Source organism: Phytophthora cinnamomi, assembly GCF_018691715.1.
Source record: "Phytophthora cinnamomi strain GKB4 chromosome Unknown Contig125, whole genome shotgun sequence".
In the NCBI taxonomy this organism is placed as follows: Eukaryota; Oomycota; class Peronosporomycetes; order Peronosporales; family Peronosporaceae; genus Phytophthora; species Phytophthora cinnamomi.
The window spans coordinates 268,789-288,620 of NW_027151058.1; the positions used below are offsets into that span (position 1 = coordinate 268,789).

The window sequence follows — 19,832 nt, forward strand, 5'->3', positions numbered from 1 at the left end:
GGATAGCAATGTAAGTTCTGAGTGCATGCATGTACCCCAGCGAGTTAGCCCATGGTACACTCCTCTCACAGGTCCCGAATGGTAACAGTTCCTTTTGCGAAGCAAGTATTAACTAGTAGCATCGTGATCGTTGCATTGGTTTAGCTGTCTCCTACGCAGCGATATTGCGCTTTTTGTTGTAGGCTTTTTCGAATGCAAACCATACGTTGTAGTTCGGGTGCGTAGTTATGTCGGCCACCTTGTTCAGCCCCAGCTTCACCTTCAGCGTCTCTGGAGTGTACTTCTTCCTGAAAAAGTACCAGTTCTGGGCCTTCGTCAAGATTTTGTCGATCAGCTTTGACCCCGGAACTCCTTTCCACCAGTTCGTGAGATCAGCCATGCCGACACCTGCGAGTGCCCTCTCCGTGTTGACCTTGGCATCATTGTCCTTGACCACCGCGCTATTGGCTCTCAAAAAGCGCTTGGTAGATCCAAATGAACGACTCGAGACGACCTGCTGGGAGGCTGCGGCCACCGTAGCATCGGGACTGGCGAGGAGGGCCGCTGCACTCAGCAATGCAACGTAAAGCAGGCGCATTAAGGTTTGGTGGCACCTTCTTACGGCTTCTGCTGGTGTGAAGCTAATCGCGAAGTGAGACCTGATCGGTGGCGTTTTGGTGGGAATGCAGACAGCGAACCAACTTCGAGACGTGATGCAACCCACAGCTGACAGTCAAGTATGCTCAGCACCATCCTATCCTCCCGCACAATCTCGAGATCCCGGAAAGCCGGGTTATCGAGATACATGTAACACGACAGTGATTTGGATGAATCAAAGGATAGACTACACTCCACAGCTGAGTCAAGAATGCTCAGCACCATCCTATCCTCCCGCACAATCTCGAGATCCCGGAAAGCCGGGTTATCGAGATAATACGACGGTGATTTGGATGAATCAAAGGATAGACTACACTCCACAGCTGAGTCAAGAATGCTCAGCACCATCCTATCCTCCCGCACAATCTCGAGATCCCGGAAAGCCGGGTTATCGAGATAATACGACGGTGATTTGGATGAATCAAAGGATAGACTACACTCCACAGCTGAGTCAAGAATGCTCAGCACCATCCTATCCTCCCGCACAATCTCGAGATCCCGGAAAGCCGGGTTATCGAGATAATACGACGGTGATTTGGATGAATCAAAGGATAGACTACACTCCACAGCTGAGTCAAGAATGCTCAGCACCATCCTATCCTCCCGCACAATCTCGAGATCCCGGAAAGCCGGGTTATCGAGATAACACGACGGTGATTTGGATGAATCAAAAGACCTCGTGTCGAATTGACTGTAAAATTGGCATAACCGGGATAACCCGGGGGGTCTGAACAAGATCCCGCTGGAAGTCCTGACAGATGTCGAGGCACTCTATCTAACGGGAAAACCCTAGTTCAACACGATGAGGTTCATCTTCTTCGGGAGAGATGTACAATCGCGATTTGGCTCATCTCTCCCGAGCGCATGAGGTTCTTGGCGATAGTTTTGTTCATTCACTGAGTTTCTCGGTCTCTCTCGGGCCCACATACAAGACCAAGTCAAAAATGCCGCGTCGGGCATCCGGCTGTACGACGACGTGTTTCGACTGTGTGTGGGACTGACCAACGTGCACGTCTCTCATTGTCCTCTTCGGCGCGAAAATGGAGATTGGTACAGACGGTCGCAAAACAAGCTCATTGAACTCGGCATCAAGCTCAAACAAAAGCGTCGACTGGCTAAGGAGAAGTACAGGGCTAGGTGTCCTAGTTGCTCGAGATAGCGGGGATGCTTGGATTGGACTTGATATTGTGTTTAGCTGAAAAGATCGAGAATCACGGGAAAAGGAGTAGTTACCCCCGAATTGATTGTTCCTTCACAGACGCGTCTGTCGCCCGTGTGCTATACCATTTTATACAAAGTCCAACATGCAATTTGGTGAAGATTTGATATTTGGCTGATTGCAAACTAACTAGTTAACCGACCTAAAGGATAGGCTACACTAGGTCATCTAGGGAGTTGGTCAGCACCTCGGCAAATATCGCATCTTTGGTGATAAAGTATAGATCCTCCCGAGACCATGCCAAATCGCACGAGGGACCTATTAACCTACAAAAGACTAGGTAATTCGGGATAATCTATGGTTTTTCGTGCGCAAATCAATCGCTCAAGAGAGGCAATGTAACTATTTGAATATCACGCTTTTCTCGAACTCCTGCACTTGAGCACTCCCGTGCCAACTGTAACGCGCTTACGCTCGCTACCCTTCGATCTTATCCAAGTGCATCGACTCGAGCATGCACTGGTTCGATCGGGAGCGAGATCAACACGTAGAGGCGCGGGTTCTGAGCGAAGTATGAGGGGGCATACTGCTTGCTCGGTGTGGTAATGCACAGACATGGTATTGAATTGGTGCGAATATGAACCCGCTAGCATGCGAGGACACATCTCGGCATCTGTCCAGTCACCTGCGTACCGGTCGAGATCATTAACTGGGGTTCGTCAGTGTGCAGGCAGCACTGGACACACTTACACTGGTATTTTGACTTTGTCTTGTATGTGGGCATGAAAAAGTCTACGTAAATCGGCAGAACACACAGCTACACGCTGAAAAAACCGTGATTTGCTGGGAGATCGATTTAATCACGATATGCTTGCTGTCTCTAGAAAGATGTGTCTCCTCAGAGAACCACCACTTATTCGCGCAGTTAGGGGTATTTCACCATCTACCGGGTATCCCGCTGGGTTTATACCCGGTCCCAGTAAAAGACCCAGTACAAACCGTAAGCATGAATTATGCTCTTCATGATGCGATCCCGTCTCACGCTTACGTCAAAACAGCTGATGAGGAAATTTCAACCTCTTCCACGTGGAAGTTGCCTGATACATGCAGTGTGTGCGCGTGCCAAACGACCTGTTGACTTTCACTCCCTCGATCTGCGACCCGAGAAGCTGATTAGTTCTTGGTCTACGAGCGAGACGCATGGGAGGTCCGCATGAAGCAACCAATGGTGGCGGTGAGGTGGTCCCCATCCCTGCGTATCTGGACCAGTACCTGTGGCGGGCGTCCTGAGAAACCCCATATTGACCGACACGCTACGAGCTCTCGTCTAGGAGTGAGCATGAGGTGAAGTGCGGCTCGTGCGCCGACCAAGCAAACAATGAAAGGCAAGCTCGATTGTTCGATATGACTTTGGCCGGTAGGTACTGCTGTCAACAACAGCGCGGAGGTCGAGGTCAGTACTTGTTTTCATGTAGTGCCAAAACAAAACAAGATGCCGATATAATAGCTCGTGAAAACTGGCATGTTACATACTTAAGCTAAAACTACCACGCAGAGGAACTAATACACTACGAAATTGGGCTACAAAATAATCCAGCTATCGGTACGATAGTGGGCGTTCGCTCCCAGTCGGTCCGAGTCAACGAAGTTATTGGTCATGCTCTTGTAGACGACGATGTCGAGCGCACAGGGCGGCATTCCTGCGCTCGGCCCGAAGCTTGAATTCGTTCACCACGGACGGGTTGATCAGTAGCTGGATCGGTGGCCGCTCCATCGCCTTCAGAGCGAGAGAGTGTTGGCGCTCCTCTCACTCAGTGTCGACGCCATCGTTGAAGTCACCGTCGTCGATGTCCCAGCCGAATCGGTCGTCGATGTCGGAGTCCGAGACGAAGTCAGAATCGTAGACAATGCCGCGGCGCCTTGGCGCAGTTCTGAGCTGGTTGTTCAACACACTAGGGAAACACCCGCCAGCCCAAACGCGCAGACAATTCCGCATCGGCCGTAAGAGCTGAGGTGGAGTAGCGCGCCTCGACCGCGTTGCACCGCTACCAAAACAACAAACAGCGTTCGCAAAATACAGCACGGACCAATTAGTTTACATCGATAACCATTCAGTCGCCGCAGGGAGTGTACCTCTTCTTCATGTTGAGGTTGGACAACACAGTGAGTCACGCGCGGGCGCACGCGAGTGCGGCTCGCGCGTTCGCGGCCGAGGCGCTCGGCAATCGGCCTGGTCTTCGCTGCAAACGGGCCGCGGTGCCCGTCGTGGACAGGATAGCGGAAAGGACCAGGAGCTGGCACCTGCTGTGGATCGCGGGCAGGGTGGCTGCGGCGACGGGGTCGGTGGGACTGACAGGGGAAATGGGGATCTTCTCGTCGCTTCAAGTACTGGCCAGGCGACCACCCCAATTGCGGCGGCGGTGGCAAAAGTGGCGGCGATAAAGCATCACGCCGACATGGCGGCTGGATCAAGACTTGATCGGGTTGCAGTCACCACCAGCAAAGATAGAAAGAAGCCCCCGGTCGGTGCTCGTTGTCCTCGCTCCATGCTTTTCGCTCCAGCAAGAGCTCCGATCACCGAGAAGGGGCTTCAGTTGTCATCATATCAGACCATTAGCCTTGGACTGAGTATCCGATTTTCGTATCCATCCCAACTGTTACATGTAACAGACAACTTCAACATCACTGGCCAATGGGCTGTGAGCCCCCACTTCTTGATGCTGCACAAATTCTTCTCCGCGCAATTCCCACACGGAGACACGCGAGTCTAGCGGTTGCTAGCGCTTGGACGTCGTGAACAGGAACGCTTCGGCCATTGCATATGGGAGTCAGCAGACGAGAGGTGCCTTTTACCTTCTGGAAGATGTCCTTGTGAACTGAAAAGTAAAGTCGACTCCTGAATCAGCATATCGGCAAGATCAGCACGCGATACAGGCAATATACATACTACAACGCTCGACGTACCGAAATGCACAAGCCGGAAGCAAAAGGTAAGCAGCATCCAGAACATCAGCTTGCCCTGAATTGGAGGCATCTGTGTCTCCATCACGAATGCGAGCTGATACAGCGCCTGCATCCCGCAGTTCCGCTTGATCAGCATCAACAGTAAAGCCAACGACGCAACTTGCAGACACCCAAACACGAAGACCGGGAGGACCGTTGTCCCGGCGTTGTCGACAGTTATGCTAACCATCTCTGTATGATACCTAGCATTCGGTAGATGCACCACAACAAGAATGTAGCTGGCGTAAAACAAGGAAATGATGGCCTCCAGGTAGGAGGCGATGACAAGACACCCCATCGTAAACAGCGTCTCTAGGGATTCCTGAAGCAGTCGTGAATCGGTTCGGCAGGGAATGGAGACGCCTCTCCCTATGGGTCGGACAGCTCTCATCCACGTGGATGTTGTCGGCCCGACCACACTAGAAGTCAGAGGATAAATTGTGCTGTCCCGACTGGTGCCAAGCGAGAGAATATCAGCCACAGTCGGCGACGTAGAAGCTGATAGTTTCTTGCTTGTGTCAGGTTTCGGCATACCTTCGCTTGAAATTGTGCTCAACAATGTCAGGTCCACCGCAGCTAATTTGTACGGAAGATGAGAGTATACATTGATGCCACCTCGAGCCTGATTCTTCAACTTTTCAGGGCTTCTACACAGCAAACACAGAGCACCCAGCACGTTGTTACTTTCATTACTATTCCCCACAGCATTTCGTAATCGTGCCACTGTTGTAGCGGTTCGACGATGCAGTCCGTACAACATAGTAATCGTCAGCGACAGATCAATGGCGCTGATCACGGTGACTGTCAATAGCGAAGACGCGCTCTGCATACACGTTGCCATGTAAGTGGAATTGAACAAGTCAACAGTGAATATAACCGCTTCAGGTGTCATGCCTTCCATGTGTGCAGTGCGCCGCCGCATGATGCTCTTCAAGGCGATTTTTATCACTGGCATGAGCAGAATAACGAAGACTTGATAACGAGTTCCGTGTGCTGCATGAAATAGTGCTTCGTAGGCAGGATACACGAAGATCAGCAGACACTTGGCGTTGACGAAGTAGAGGTACCTGGTCAACTGACCGTGATGCGCCAGAATATCGTGAATAATGCGTCTGCCTATGATAACTCGAAACGAAACAGCCAACACCACGCTGAGCACTGGGAACATTGCCAGCAGAAAGAACGGAACAGGAAATACGAGGTGAGCACAAATTGCCATAGAACTAGTGATGACCGCGACTGAAGCGACGATGGAAAGTAGAATCAGACGAATAGTTGGGATACGTACTCCATTAATGAAGTACGTAGCTTGAACCGTCAGCGTAGGGATCCCAACGCACTCCAGTACCGACGTTCGAATCCAAAATCCGTAGTTGGAGCTCCACCCGTCCTTCGGGTCTTGTAAAGGACCCAGCTCCTGGCCGAGCACGAGGGCGACCATGGGTAATGGAGTGCCGACGCACACGAGAAGAACTCGACCCAGTGACGTATTCCTGGTGTAAGTTTCCAGCGCTAGTACGCGGTGGACTGAGTATTTGCCACCGTAGTAGCTGACCTGCAGTCGTTTCCAGGTGGAGATCAGCCTCTACCCATTGCGCACCAGAGTTGAGACCATCTAGTAAAGTTGTCGCTGCTCAACAAGCAGCAAGACGTCGCCATCTATCCCCATGGTCTATTCACGTTTACCTTATTTATCCCCTCTGCAGCATCCCGTGAGCCCATTTAGAGCTTGTTACCAAACCTCCCCGAGCTCAACTAAGATCAAAACCGTTTTACGTATGCAGGAACTCCATCGCCAGAACAGTATTGATACTGTGCGCGTCCAGCCTCCAGTATGCAAAATTTGATCTATGTGGAACTGGATGCAGGCTCCATAGCCTTGGCCTGCGACTGGAGAACGCGTTCGTAGTCCGTACAAAGATGGTCGAGCAGCATCCGATTCGAAAGCACCACTCGACCGAAGTCGTCTGTTGCAACCTCTACAAACTCCACCACATCCGGCACTTTGTGTCCGCTGCTTAGGTGTCCGACGTCGTCCAAATTCTTAGGGGAAGGTCCGGGGGCGATTACGCGGTTCAAGTAGAGAATGCGTCCAGGAGGGAACAACGGGTCATGGCGCAGCATGTTGTCCTCTTCCCACTCTCGTTGGTCCAGTCGTAGTTTTTCCCATTGCCTCTCAGCCTCTTCATTCGACCCCCCTTCAATCCGTTCTGAAGGATCAGCGTCCGCAAAAGCTTTGCTGCCGCGATCTTTCTGTTCTCGGGTTGCCCTCTCGCTGGATGGTAGATTGTCTTTGATAGCGTCGTTCTTTAGCCCGACGACAAATGGCAAGTTTCTGGAAATGGTATCCGCCACATCGTCCAATTCTTCCTGTACGATGTTGCTCAATGCTTCTGTTTCCTCCTTTAACGTGTCCACGTAGTCCTTCACGTTAGATGTGACAGCTGTCGACACCTTTGACCTACGACAAAGTGCATAATTAATGGTAAAAAGTGCAATTCAGTGCATTGAGACAACGTACACTTGTTCACTGATGCGAGCCTTGAGTGAGGCGCGAGTTTTGTCAATAATCCCATCAACTCGAGAACGAAAGAGCTGTAACTGAGTCGATTCTGCTATGGCACCTGCAGAGCATCATCACCCGAGATGTAAATCAGCACGTATAAACTTCTTCCGAATCTTTACGTAAACCACTCACTGGAATCGTCTTCGTTCTTCAGCAACATCCGCGTTGTCGCCGATGTTTTGTGAAGCACTTCTTTCAGCTCGACCAGCACGCGCTCTAATTCTTCGGGCTTGTTGACAGCCGCGGACAGTCGCTCAAGAGCAAGCACGCTTTCGTCCATGCGCTTCCACCAGAACGAGTCGCCTGCCGAAATGGAATGCGCCGTGTCATTGTCTGGGTATTCCATCTTTTATAAAGTTGGCCATCGACAGAACGATACCTTTCTTGACGTCTTCGAGCTTCAGCAGATTTTTTATGAACGTGACGTGCTCCAACGACAGCTTGTCCGTCTTGAAGACCGAGAACGCAGCGTCCAGCTTGTCAGCCAGCAGCGTGTCGACGTCGTTCGCAAACTCCTTGATGTTCGTCGAGGCAAGCTGCACGCACGCAAGTAATCAACAACGAATATATGAGCCACCACCTCTCCCAGGCAACGCCTCAACAGCGACTTCATCCAGCGCACCCTCTTCACTTCATCCAGCTTGGCCGTCGCCTCGCTCGTCCTCTGCTTCAGCTGGAGGTGGTCCATTTTCCTCAGCGCCGCCTGCAGTTCCTCGAGTTTGGCGCGCTGCTGCTTCTCCACCGCCTGCCTCTGCCTGCGGATCTCGTCCTGCACCATCTGCCGCAGCGCCGCGCGCCAGTCGAAGCGCCGGATCTCGTCCTGCAGCTCCAGCAGCGAGTGCTGGTGCAGCCGCGGCACGCAGTCGTAGCCGTTCACGACCGACGTGACGAGGTCGTAGCTGTCCGCGGCCAGCTCGCGCGTGACGCAGGCGGGCGTGCCGAAGGCGTAGCACTGGACGTCCGGGAACTCGTCGCGCAGCTGCATGGCGCTGAGCGCCGCCACGGCCGCGCCCAGGCTGTGGCCCGTGGCCACGAGGCGGTAGGCCGGGAACTGCCGCGAGAGCTCGCGCAGGTCGCCGCGCAGGTGGCGCACCAGCCACGTGGCCGCGTGCACCATGCCGCGGTGGCCCTGGCCGGCCAGGAACGGCTCGTTCTGCAGACACAGGTCCGTGCAGAAGTCCAGCAGCGACGCCGTGCCGCGCACCGCCAGCAGCAGCTCGCGCCGCTCGTGGTCGGCCACGATCACGCACCTGGGCGACACCACGCCGCCCGGGTGCGCGCGCAGCACGCGCTCTCGCGGCACGCCCGCCTCGTCGCAGAAACCCGCCACGGAGGACGCGTACACGGCGTCGCACACGCGCACGTAGCGCAGCAGCTTGGACAGCAGCTCCTGTCGACAATACGCAACAATACTATTGTCAGTTGGATTTCATTTGCGCCCGTGGTGCGATTGCCACCGGTTAGCCTTTTAGGTGTTGCCATCCTTTTAGGTGTTGCCGTCCTTTTAGGTGTTGCCATCCTTTTAGGTGGTGCCAATATGCTGTCTGTACCTGGTCCACGACGAGCGGCTTCTTGTGCGCCTCGTCGTGCAGGCCGCCCGCTCGCTGGCGCGTCTTGTACTGGGCCAGCACCGACAGCCCCACGAGCCAGTCGGAGGCGCTCCAGCTGCGCAGCGCGGGGCTCTGGCGCAGCAGCCCCAGGCTCTCGGACAGCACCTTGAGCGCCGGCAGCACCTCCACCGACAGCTCGCGCGCCGTCTCGCGCAGCCGCCGGCCCAGCAGCTCGTCCAGGTCCAGGCGGCGGGGCGCGCCCGACGTCGCGCCGCGCGCCAGCAGCGGCGGCACCCGCGGCGGCAGTCGGCGGCGCAGCATCATATTTATTGGGACTGGAGCCGTGGCTTGAAGTGATTATTCCACACACTGCTCACACGCGCGATTGGCCAAAACCCGCAGCCAATCCGCGGCGACCAGGCCAAGAAGAAAAAGAAGGCAAAAACCGAGGCAAGGCCAGGCAAGGCAAGGCAAGCGCTTCACCTAACCGGCTGTCTCGCTGCGCCGCCACACCCGCGCCGTCGTCTCGACCCGCTGCCCGCCTGCGAGCGCCCTCCGCCGGCAACACAAAGGGGGGCGACCGATCTCCCGTCGCTAGCTGCCACCATGGGCGAGCGTTCCACCAAGAAGTTCAAGGTCGTGCTGCTCGGCGAAGGTGCGTCCGGCAAGAAACCAACAAACGGCAATAATAATTTAGCACTAGCCTAACCGAGTGTGTCCCCCCTCCCCTGTCTCCCCTGTCTCCCCAGGCCGCGTGGGCAAGACGTCCATCCTGCTGCGCTACATCAAGGGCGAGTACGACGAGCGGCAGGTGTCGACGCTGCAGGCCTCGTACCTGGACAAGCGCCTGCTGGTGGACAACCGGCGCGTGGCGCTCTCGCTCTGGGACACGGCGGGCCAGGAGCGCTTCCACGCGCTGGGGCCCATCTACTACCGCGACGCGGACGGCGCGCTGCTGGTGTACGACATCACGGACGCCGAGTCGTTCCGCAAGGTGCGCACGTGGGTGCGCGAGCTGCGCCGCATCGTGGGGGACGACATCTCCATCTGCATCGCCGGCAACAAGAGCGACCTGCACCGCGCGCGCAAGGTGCCCGAGGACGACGCGCGCCGCTACGCCGAGTCGGTGGGCGCCGCGCACTTCGACACGTCCGCCAAGCTCAACCGCGGGCTCGAGGACGTGTTCGTGGAGCTCACGCGCCGCATGCTGGCGCGCGCCGGCGGCAAGAAGAAGAAGGGCAGCGCGCTGATCGCCGACGACGACGAGGACGACGACGAGCGGGCGGCGCGCGCGCCTCCGTCCGCCGCCTCTGGCCGGCAACAGCAGAAGCAGCAGCAGGCGCAGACGCAGCAGGCGCAACAGCCCGGCAGGGCGGAGGAGCCGCCCAGAAGCCGCGGCGGCGGCCGGGGCCAGCCCATTCACATCGTGGAGGACGACGACGGCTTCAACCCCGGCGCGTCCAGGAGTAGCGGGCTGCGCGTGCGCGGCGCCACGCACGTGGACACTGGCAAGGCCAAGAGCGGCTGTTGCTGAGAAGGAGGAGGAGCGCGGAGAGGAGAGGAGACCTTTTTGGAGACTGCGGGCAGGGAGAAGAGTATGGGCTTGGGTGGAGGCTGAGAGGATGGAGAATCAAAGATGCATGTTTGCTTATTACGGGGCTTCTTGTTGCAGAGCTTCGGCAGTCTGCTGGTGTCTGTATTGTTTTCCAGCAAGGGGTGTTATTATCATCGACAAGACGGAGGATACGAGCACAACATCGGAGAATGGTACAGTTCGTTGTGTGAGCACTTGAGGACAAAACTTTTCCGAGCGTGCACGAGCTGGTCGCATGGTTGCAGCGTTTTACGGACCAGCTCCGCCCCCGATGAACTAAATTCCGTGCGTAATGGTTCTCCCTGCCTGTGAAGCTGAACTCTAGCTCTCCAACAAACGGCATTACCTGGGATCGTCGCGCAGGAGCATGGTAGCGGCAATCGTAATGTTGGCGACCGTGGCCCAGATGAGGAACACGGGAACGAAGAATCCACGTTGCTGCAATTGCGCCAGATCCACCCCGTTCACTGCAGCCATGACGCTCGCCACGTAGTCCACGACCACCTCCACTGCCAACTGGATGCCGACCATCGGGAACTGCAGCTGGGCTACCATGAGCGTCTGCAACTTCGTTGTAGAGGAAGCATCGGCAGGAATCCCCTCGCCTGGCTCGATTCCGAGCAAGTACTTGGGGTGTGACCACAGAATGACTACGACGGCGTAGGCGCACCCCATTGCCACGTACTCCGACAGCATATCAACGTACACCTCGGCTGCGTGATGCTGCAGTAGACGGGACTTCCAAAACTCAAGCTCGACCAAGCTAGCTGTGCGAATCCTTTCTGGGTCCGCCGGCAGACCGGAAGGCGTCCTAGTGATAGGAATGACTTGGATGCGGTTCAACCTAGAGCTAAGACGTCGTACGATTTCAACTGCACGCTCCGAAAGACCGACTTTGGCCTTCCGTAGGCCTCGCAGTCGCTCATGATGCCGAATTTCGTAAAAGACGAATTTCGTCTTCGCAAAACGCACCAGGATCTCGACGATGGCCATCGCAACGGTCCCGGAGAGCTGAGAGTTGGTGTTGTGAGCTCGTAGCAGGGCGATCCGCATCTGCGTGTCAATTGCGATGGTCGGCGTACCAATGATCACCACCAGCACGTGCGCGTTATGCAGGCGGGCTCGCAGAACGTAAAGTCGCATCAGTTCTTGCAGCGATATCTTCAACGCCATCGATCCCAATGCAAACAACCCCATGGCCTTCGTCGAGCGCAGAGGCAGAGATGCCGAGAACTGGGCGTAGCCACCTGCAATTTGCCCTGCTAGCAGAATTGGCGTTAGTTGGCAAAACATCTTCGCGAATCGCTGTGTGTCCGACCAAGGGTGGCGAAAGCCGATGACCAACTTCTTCTGCCGTACACGTGAGTTCGGTACGCCTTCGTCGCCAATGTGCTCCTTCACGGTCGAGTATGCCCCACGGACGCAGCAATGATGTCCACGTACATGAGAAAGAGGTCGACGTAGATGTGGATCTTGGTACGCTGCACTTTCGGAGACACGTGGTATATGGCGACACCGAGCACCAACAGTCCGATACTGGACGCGATGAAGCTTGGTGCGGTTTTCCAGGTGATGCCCACGCCACAGCGCAGTGCTGTAAGGCTTCGCGTCGGTGGTAGTGAGCACACCACCGGGTGCTCGAGAACTAGCGCCGTTTGCGTTGCGATCACGAAGATCCAGTTGAAGAGCTTCGAGCTTACAAGGACTGAGACCGCGAAGTCCATCGCGGTCTGCTCTGAAACAGATAAGCCGGTTATGATGCTCCCGTAGCTCATCACAAAGGTCATCACCCACGAGAACACCACGCTGACGCTGGTGTCGCGCATGATAAACAGCAGCAGCCACGCCATGCTGAACAAAACATTCGCCCTCCGGGGAGCTCGGGGGCCCGGTGCAGGCTCCACCCGAGAGCGAACTACCTTCGCAGCGGCTCCCATGTCCCGCGAAGGTGGTGTTGTGGCCCACGATGACTTAAGTGAGCGAGTGTAGCATGACACTGGAAATAGCTGGTAAATGGTGAAATGTGTTCAACGGCTTTCGAACTATTAGTAGTTGCGAAGACCACAACGCGGATGACGAAGTAGATGATGATAAACGACGAAACCTTTTTTATTTACTAAGTCAAAAGCTCGGAAGCGAAATGGACATCAGTCGAGGCTCCACTCGACCGCTAGACGCATCTTCTAATCAGCTTACAGTGCAAGCACCGCAGTCATAAGACCAACAGCAAGGGATGCTGCAGTAAACGTCATAGGGGAGGCTGCGCTGGTGGTTTTGGAAGAACTGGCACTCGACCCAGATGCACCACCGGAAGTGCTGTTATTGCCGCTCAGGTTGGTCGTGGTCTCGTTGTCCGACAGCGTGGTGAAGGCCTTCTCCAGTTTCGGGTACGTGAAGCCGCTCCCGCCGGTCTCGCACTTCTCGCTGGCACTGCACTCCGTGCACAGCTGCGAGTAGCCGACGCGCTTGCAGCCGTTGCCAGATCCGCAGGCCTCCACAGTCATGTAGCACGGCGGGTTCACGGCTGCGAGCTCCTCGGGGGTGGGCAACGCGTGGAAGGCCTTGATCAGCGAGGCCTCGATCTGCGTCGAGCCCGAGCTGAGCGTCTCCTCGTACTTGGTCACCACAGCCTCAGCACGCGCGGCGTTGGCCGTCGTGTTGAGCGGGTCTTCCCAGAAGGGCAGGCAGGTCTCCACCTCGCCGGTCGTAGCGTCCGCCGCAAATTCCGTGTGGTTCGAGCTGGCATTGCACCACTGGGTGAAGTTGGTGTACGTGGATCCGGTGTCCGGGTTATCGATGGCAGTGATGCCGACGATGTCGTCGATGGTCACCCAGCCCAGGATGTTGTAGGCGAACGTGCAGTCGACGCCGTCGGGGCCTTCGCCGTAGCTGCACAGGCCCTTGCGGGTGCTGTTGCGGCACTCCGCAGTCTTGTTGCTCCACGCCTCCAGCGGGCATGTGTTCGGGAAGGAGAACCAGTAGTTGTCCGGGTACGGGGCGCGCACATCGTCGTCCTTGATGCCGGCGCCGACGAAGGGGCCGACATCTGGCTGCTTGTCGTCTCCGTTGAACTGCAGGCACCCAGGGGGGAAGTCGCTGTCGCCCGAGAGCGGCGTGCAGCGGCCGCTGTCCATCGGTAGCATGGGGCCGTACTCAGGTGTCTTGCCCCACGAGTCCTGGAACTGGGCCAGCGTCTCGTTGGTCTGCGCGATGATGAGCTCGTAGAAGACGATGTTGGCCATGTTGGACTTGCGCTTGCAGCGCTCGTCCGCGGCGCGCACGTTGACGTTGATGCCCTCGGCCTGCACGTACATGAGCGCGCCCTCCACCGATGCTGTGTTGACCGAGTCCATCGCGCTCAGGTAGCCGGCCTCCAGGTCGCCCTTGCCGAAGCTCGACACGAACACGCCGTCCACGAGCATCGGCGAGTCGCTCTGCACACGTGCGTGCACGACGCGCACCGGCGGCATGTGGTAAGAATCCGAGTGCTTGATGGTCTTAAGGCTAGAGAAGACATTGTCCATCGAGCCTGTCGACGTGACGGCGGAGGACGAGGCCGTGGTGGCTGTGCCCGACGTCGTGCTGGTGGTAGTGGCCGAAGACACTGTGCCGGCGCCTGAGCTGGAGGCCGTCGTGGTGGTAGTTGAAGGAGAGCTCGTGGTGGCAGTTGATCCTCCGGTGGTGCTGCTGGTCGTCGTCGTCGTCGCAGCGGAGACCGTGGCCGCGAGGCCGGCGGCGGCGAGCAGGACGGCGCTGAGCTTCATCGCGAGCGCTGGAGCTGGGGACTGGAGGCTTGCCTCGAGTAGGGAGAAAAGGAGAGTGAGCTCCTGCTGCTCGCGCGCGCAGAGGGGAAGACAGACGACGCCAGCATCCCTCGAATACTTGCGCGCGTGGCCCCGGCGTCGTGGTGAGCACGGCAGCGGACTTTCCTCACCAGCTGACCTCCGTCCAGTTGCACCTCGCGGCCGATAAAGGCTGGCGCTGCAACCAGACGCTCCCTGCGGTACGAGGCGCCGCAAGTACTGGCGCCAGCCGCCAGCCGTTCCGTAACGCTAATACAGGCACATGGCGACTGCGCGCGCGCGGACAAGAACACTGATCCGCCGGGCGGGCTGGGTGTTCGTAGGATGACGCCCCTCCATTATGCCCATCGCGTGGGCTTCGCTCGGCTGTGCGAATGCGCGCAGGGCAGCAGGCAGCCTAGCGACAGCAGCGGCGACCAGCGTGCAGGGCTCCGCCGAGAAATCACTCGAGTTCAGCTTGAGCGCGCCGCGAGCGGACGATGGCGATCTTCGGACAGCGCGATGTTGAAGTGGGGCCGCATGAGTAACGGCCTAACACCAAAAACGGGTTGACTTCTGACTAGTTGGACTGACTAGTCCAACGGGGCAGACTGCAAGCAGGAGGGCCCCTTTGCGCTTGGAACGATCGCGAACCCTGCCTGCGTCCATGCTCGGCGAGTCAACCCAGTGCGGGGCGTGTCTAACGGTTGCCTTCTCCTCGCGAAAATTACAACGCCGGATCGATCCGACTCGAGACCGTGCCGCCGATGCGAAAACTAATCGACTGAAAAACGGGCGGGGGCTTCCATTTTAGTTAGACGCACCAACTAGCTGCACGGACTCCGCTGCGGGTCAAGGGCGCACGCAAAACGTGTTGCGTCGCTGCTGACCAGCTGGCGAAATGAGCATGTGATGGCTCACCTGCATGCCCTTTATCTGATCTGACAACTTCAACAAACTCCTCCTCGAGCAATATCCTCGTCTACCATTACTCGAGGGCCTCGTCGTACACGAAGCGGAGCTCCCAGTCGTCCGTGACCAGCACCTGCGGCTTGCGAAGCACCAGGCGGTCGCTGGCGGCGTCGTACTGGAAGTCCACGGCGCGCTCGCCGCCCACCAGCACCTGCTTGGGTAGGTTGGCCTCGGACTGGAAGCCGTACACCTCGATGCGCTCCACCCACATGAGCGACGTGTAGCGCTTGCCCTGCGGCGTCGCAGCGGTAGCCGTCGAGCGCAGACCGTCCTTGGTCAGCTCAAACGACACCAGCGTGCCTTCGCCCTCCAGCTCCGCGGCCAGCGAACGCTCGTCGTCCACGTAGAGCTCGCCACGCGCCTTGAAGTGCTGATCCAGCGCCACCACCAGCGTCAGCGGATCGTCACGCATCAGCTCCGAGCTGCGACGCACACGCTGCTTGCGCGGCAGGATAGTGCCTCCACGCTGGAACACAGGGATGGCGTCCAGCGGCGCAGGCACGTTCTCATGCGTCTTGCCACCGAAGAAACGCTTGTACCCGTCCGTCAACTGGTACCACACCGTCTTGTCCTCCGCGTTATCGGAAGGCAGGAACACGTGCGTGGCCTCAACGCCCTCCTCCACGATCGGTTTCACGAGCAGAGCGTCACCGAGCAGGTACTGGTCCTCCTCGCTGAAGCTCTGCGGCTCCTGCGTGAAGTGTGCCCACAGCGGGCGCATGACAGGCATACCGCGCGCATTGCACGCGTGGAAAAGCGTGTAAATGTACGGCAGCAGCGAGTAGCGCTCGCGGATGGCGGCGCGAATGCGTGACGTCGTCGGCTCGCCAAACACCCACGGCTCACGACGAGCCGAGTCGTGGTGAGCGTGTCCGCGGAAGAATGGCTGGTACGCAGCAGCCTGGTTCCATCGCGTGAGCAGCTCCGTGGACGGGTTGCCAAAGAATCCGCCCACATCAGCACCGACGAAGGTGAGACCAGCAACCGACATCGACAACAGCATCTTGGTCGCATAACGCAGGTGACCCCACTCAGCCGTGTTGTCACCGGTCCAGATCGCGCCGTAGCGTTGCGAGCCAGCAGAGAATGCACGCGACAGCACAAAAGGACGCTGCATGTCCGACGTAAGCTGCAGCTCCTCAGCAAATGCCGAAAGAGGATTCGGCGGCGGCTGCTGGCGGACAAGCTGGCCCTCCATGGTTGATCGCTGGAATAGCGTTCCGTACAGGTTGTGCCACTCGCGGTGCTCAACGCCCGCAATGCTCATGCAACCCTTGCGCATGGACACCTCCGGTCCGTTGAAGACTGACGGCTCGTTCATGTCGTTCCACGTGTACAAGTGCTTGGTGCTGCCCTGGTAGTTCTCGTACCGGAACTGGTGGCGCCACCACGCACGCGCCTTGGGCGAAGTAAAATCAACGTACGAGGACTCGCCCGGCCAGCACCAACCCTTGAAGTCCTTACCTTGTTCGTCCTTGATGAAGAGCCCGAGTTCCTCCGCCTCAGTGTGAATGTAGTACGGCTGCTTGTCCTTGTTCTGGCTGACCTTGATGTGCGGGTCGACAATCGTCACCATCTTGCGGCCAGTACGAGCCACGGACTCCTGCATGTCCTTCGGCGTGGGGAAGGCGTGCTCGTCCCACGTGAAGTAGCGCTTGCCGTCCGTGTGGTCAATGTCGAGCCACAGCACGTCGTACGGGATCAGGTGCTCGTCGAAGCCGGCGTCCACCCTCGCCACATCCGCCTCGTTCTTGTAGTTCCAGCGGCACTGGTGGTAGCCCAGAGAAAAGAGTGGCGGCAGCTGCGCGCGGCCCGTCAGCAGCGTGTACTGCGAGAACAGGTCAGCGCTGCTAGGTCCCGCCAGCAAGAACAGGTCGAACACGCCCGACTCGCTGAGCCAGTGCGTCGACTTGCTGTGCGCGTCCTCGTTCGTCCAAATGTCCACGAACGTCTCGCTCGGGTTGTTCCAGAACATGCCGACCGTGTTTTCCTTGCTGGGTGCCACAAGCACCGGGATGGCGCCGTACAGCGCCATGGGGTTGTCCAGCTCGTACTCGAACACGTCCAAGTTGTACAGTCGGTACGGGTCCGTGACCACCTTGCGCTTCTGCTCGCCGTCGTCGTCCGCTTCGATCGTGTCCTTGAGCACGAAGTCCGTGGCGTGCTCGGGGATACCGTATAGCGTCCTGGGCGCGGCGGCCGAGCCGTGGAACGACACGTCGAGGCCGATGGAGCTGGGGCCGAACTTCTTCTTGTCCGTGTGGCCACCGAACGACTCCTCCCAGCCCTCCACCTTGCCGTCCGCGCCCACGGTGGCGGTGGCAGTGGTGGCTGAGTGCTCCTCCTTCTCCTGCACGGTGCCGTCGTCGTAGATGGCCAGGCCGTCCTCTCCGTAGTCCACGATGGTCTTGCCCCCGTGGGCGTCCACGGCCGCCTGGTCGGCCGCGGCCTCGGCCTGCGCCGCCGCGTCCGCGCGGTCCTGGCGGACCTCGTAGTGGAACAGGCCGTCGTCGTTGGTGGCCACAGCCTTCTCTCCGTCCAGGTACAGGTCCACGCCGAAGGTGCCGGCCAGCTTGAGCGCCGCCACGACGCGCGGCTTGTCGCCCTCGGGCGCGAACAGCAGCACGTTCTGGTCGTCCACGGGCGTCTTCAGGCCGGCCTCCTGCGCCGTCAGCTGACGCAGCGCGCGCGCCTCGTCGGCCGCGGGTTCCAGCACGTCGGCGCTGGTCCAGCGCGTCTTGGGGTCCCGCGGGTCCGCGAACTTCTCGCGCAGCTGCACGCGCAGCGCCGGCACGCGCGCGCGGTCCTCGCCCAGCACGAAGGCCAGCGAGCCCTCCAGCGCCACGCCGCCGCGCTGCGCCGCGTCCTCCACCAGGAAGCGCACGCGCCGCGCGTCGGCGTCGGGCGAGACGCTGTCGCGCGCCACCTGCAGCCGCGCGGGCAGCGGCTCGCGCTGCACGTTGCGGAACTCGTTGCAGAACTGCGTCTGCTCGCACGTGCGGAACTTGCTGCGGTCCACGGCGCGCGTGCCGGCCAGCGCCAGCGCCGCCGCCAGCAGCAGCAGCATAGGACGCCCAGGACGCCACTTCATCTTCGTATCCTCCGCTGGGCGACGCGTCACCAAATGCCTGCACCACGCAGGACTGATTGAACCGTTACGTGGAGTGACGGTATGGAGTAACGGCATGAAGTGGCGTTAACACCACAACTTGCGTTTTGTATGCCTGACGGGATTGAAGTATGCGGACGTCATTAATTTGTTGAGGCATGGAGATCGCGGTGGCGGCGGCGTCGCCGCTGGGCCAGTACCTGGCGGGTAGGAGCGCCGCTATGGGCCAATGCATGGTATAGTAAATGGTTGCAATGAATAACGGACAATTTGTTTGCTAAGAACTCGACGCGGAGGGCAGTGGCGAGTCGATGGCGCAGCTGCTGACGGCGCCGCGACCTGCTGCGGCTGTCAGGCGCCCGGCGAGACGCAAACCGCCGAGTTTCTGTGGTTGGCGGCAATTAGTTGGGCATCTGCGACGGCGTGTGGAGTTGCTGGCAACGCGGCGGCTCATCCCGCGGCTTTGCGGCTTCCACCCGACGATCCGGTGAGTTGTGGCGGCAGAGTCGCGGCTTTCGTGGTGGAGGCTGACACGTGAGTGCTGCGCAGAGAGGAGCTGCAGCAGGCGGCGGGGGCTGATGCGACGGTGTTTGCAGTGTCGCGGGGGACTGGGAAGTGGCCGTGGCGGCGAGAGGTTGCAGTGGTGGAGCTGCTGAGTGGCGTCCAAGTGTCGACAGAGGAGACCCGCAGATTGGTGGCGATGGGAGGAGGAACTGTGGCGGTGTTGATGGTGGCAGTGCTGATTGCTAGATGGAAAGACGCTGGCAAATTGATGGGGTGGAGTGTTGTAGCGGCTAGTGTTCTCGTGCTGGGAGTGGAATTGAGTGTCCGAGGGCTGCTTGCTGTGTACGCGCGGCGATCTATCAAGCTGGCGGGCTCGCTGGACGCCTTTGGCAGTGCATTAGATAGGTTCAATGCGACTTATGACGATAGTCTGGCGCTGGTGAAGCGTGCGGAGTTGGCGAGCCGCGGGTATAGGCTGGGGGCTGGCCTGCTACCGCCCATCGGGAGGTTGGAGGCTACCGACCCAGGAGATAACGGGGAGGGTGGAGGCGAATGCATTAGCGCGGGGGTGTCTGCGGCACAGCACCAGCTCCGGTGTGTGCCGCTGCGAAGAAGGCTGCGGGCAGTAAATGACGAGTTGCAGGCAGCAACTGCAGCGTTTTCGCAGAATGGTGAGAACAAGCGAGCTGGGGCAGCTCGAGGCACTCAGGTAAAAACCAACGACGCTGCAGACGCTCAAGCTCCATCGTTACTGCTCACGGCACTCGCCAAGCAGCACAACCGAACTGTGCTACAGGCAGAAAGCGCAATGCATTCTGTACTCGTACAGAAAGTAGCTGGAGCGTGCACCCGCGCTGATGGTTGCAGTCTATTCACTACGCTAGCATCACACCGGGTAGCAGTCAAACAACTGGTTAGGTCGTTGGACACTTGGACTGCCGATCTCGATGCATGGAA

General features: G+C 58.3%; 9 protein-coding genes across 10 annotated transcripts; 2 read left to right on the plus strand and 7 right to left on the minus strand.

The window, feature by feature from the left end:
• Positions 1-151: 151 nt before the first annotated feature.
• Positions 152-5,707, minus strand: IUM83_18081 (putative secreted RxLR effector protein; the record flags this gene model as incomplete). The annotated part of the gene is made up of 8 exons (XM_067943061.1): positions 152-543; positions 3,774-3,840; positions 3,929-4,144; positions 4,649-4,691; positions 4,760-4,814; positions 5,333-5,445; positions 5,554-5,621; positions 5,693-5,707. 8 exons carry the CDS (start codon positions 5,705-5,707, stop codon positions 152-154), a joined length of 969 nt encoding a protein of 322 aa, XP_067780767.1.
• Positions 5,708-5,914: 207 nt separating this feature from the next.
• IUM83_18082 (uncharacterized protein) lies at positions 5,915-6,520 on the minus strand (the record flags this gene model as incomplete). Its single annotated transcript, XM_067943062.1, has 3 exons — positions 5,915-5,956; positions 6,087-6,353; positions 6,485-6,520. 3 exons carry the CDS (start codon positions 6,518-6,520, stop codon positions 5,915-5,917), a joined length of 345 nt encoding a protein of 114 aa, XP_067780780.1.
• Positions 6,521-6,646: 126 nt separating this feature from the next.
• Positions 6,647-9,238, minus strand: IUM83_18083 (Sn1-specific diacylglycerol lipase beta; the record flags this gene model as incomplete). Its single annotated transcript, XM_067943063.1, has 6 exons — positions 6,647-7,259; positions 7,320-7,422; positions 7,497-7,667; positions 7,744-7,900; positions 7,987-8,754; positions 8,915-9,238. 6 exons carry the CDS (start codon positions 9,236-9,238, stop codon positions 6,647-6,649), a joined length of 2,136 nt encoding a protein of 711 aa, XP_067780766.1.
• Positions 9,239-9,520: 282 nt separating this feature from the next.
• IUM83_18084 (ras-related protein rab-21-like) lies at positions 9,521-10,448 on the plus strand (the record flags this gene model as incomplete). Its single annotated transcript, XM_067943064.1, has 2 exons — positions 9,521-9,569; positions 9,664-10,448. The coding sequence occupies 2 exons, from the start codon at positions 9,521-9,523 to the stop codon at positions 10,446-10,448; spliced, it is 834 nt and encodes a 277-aa protein (XP_067780770.1).
• A 402-nt stretch (positions 10,449-10,850) lies between these two features.
• Positions 10,851-11,801, minus strand: IUM83_18085 (uncharacterized protein; the record flags this gene model as incomplete). Its single annotated transcript, XM_067943065.1, has 1 exon — positions 10,851-11,801. The coding sequence occupies one exon, from the start codon at positions 11,799-11,801 to the stop codon at positions 10,851-10,853; it is 951 nt and encodes a 316-aa protein (XP_067780757.1).
• Positions 11,802-11,905: 104 nt separating this feature from the next.
• IUM83_18086 (uncharacterized protein) lies at positions 11,906-12,358 on the minus strand (the record flags this gene model as incomplete). The annotated part of the gene is made up of 1 exon (XM_067943066.1): positions 11,906-12,358. One exon carries the CDS (start codon positions 12,356-12,358, stop codon positions 11,906-11,908), a length of 453 nt encoding a protein of 150 aa, XP_067780769.1.
• Positions 12,359-12,700: 342 nt separating this feature from the next.
• Positions 12,701-14,272, minus strand: IUM83_18087 (E3 ubiquitin-protein ligase; the record flags this gene model as incomplete). Of its 2 annotated transcripts, none has more annotated exons than XM_067943068.1 (1): positions 12,701-14,272. In XM_067943068.1, one exon carries the CDS (start codon positions 14,270-14,272, stop codon positions 12,701-12,703), a length of 1,572 nt encoding a protein of 523 aa, XP_067780756.1. The 2 variants fall into 2 exon arrangements, with proteins under 2 accessions (XP_067780756.1, XP_067780755.1); XM_067943067.1 differs by having other exon boundaries at positions 12,701-13,861.
• A 1,006-nt stretch (positions 14,273-15,278) lies between these two features.
• On the minus strand, positions 15,279-18,353 carry IUM83_18088 (Neutral alpha-glucosidase; the record flags this gene model as incomplete). The annotated part of the gene is made up of 1 exon (XM_067943069.1): positions 15,279-18,353. One exon carries the CDS (start codon positions 18,351-18,353, stop codon positions 15,279-15,281), a length of 3,075 nt encoding a protein of 1,024 aa, XP_067780759.1.
• Positions 18,354-18,529: 176 nt separating this feature from the next.
• Positions 18,530-19,504, plus strand: IUM83_18089 (uncharacterized protein; the record flags this gene model as incomplete). Its single annotated transcript, XM_067943070.1, has 4 exons — positions 18,530-18,578; positions 18,654-18,858; positions 18,921-19,382; positions 19,459-19,504. The coding sequence occupies 4 exons, from the start codon at positions 18,530-18,532 to the stop codon at positions 19,502-19,504; spliced, it is 762 nt and encodes a 253-aa protein (XP_067780758.1).
• Between the last annotated feature and the right edge of the window lie 328 nt (positions 19,505-19,832).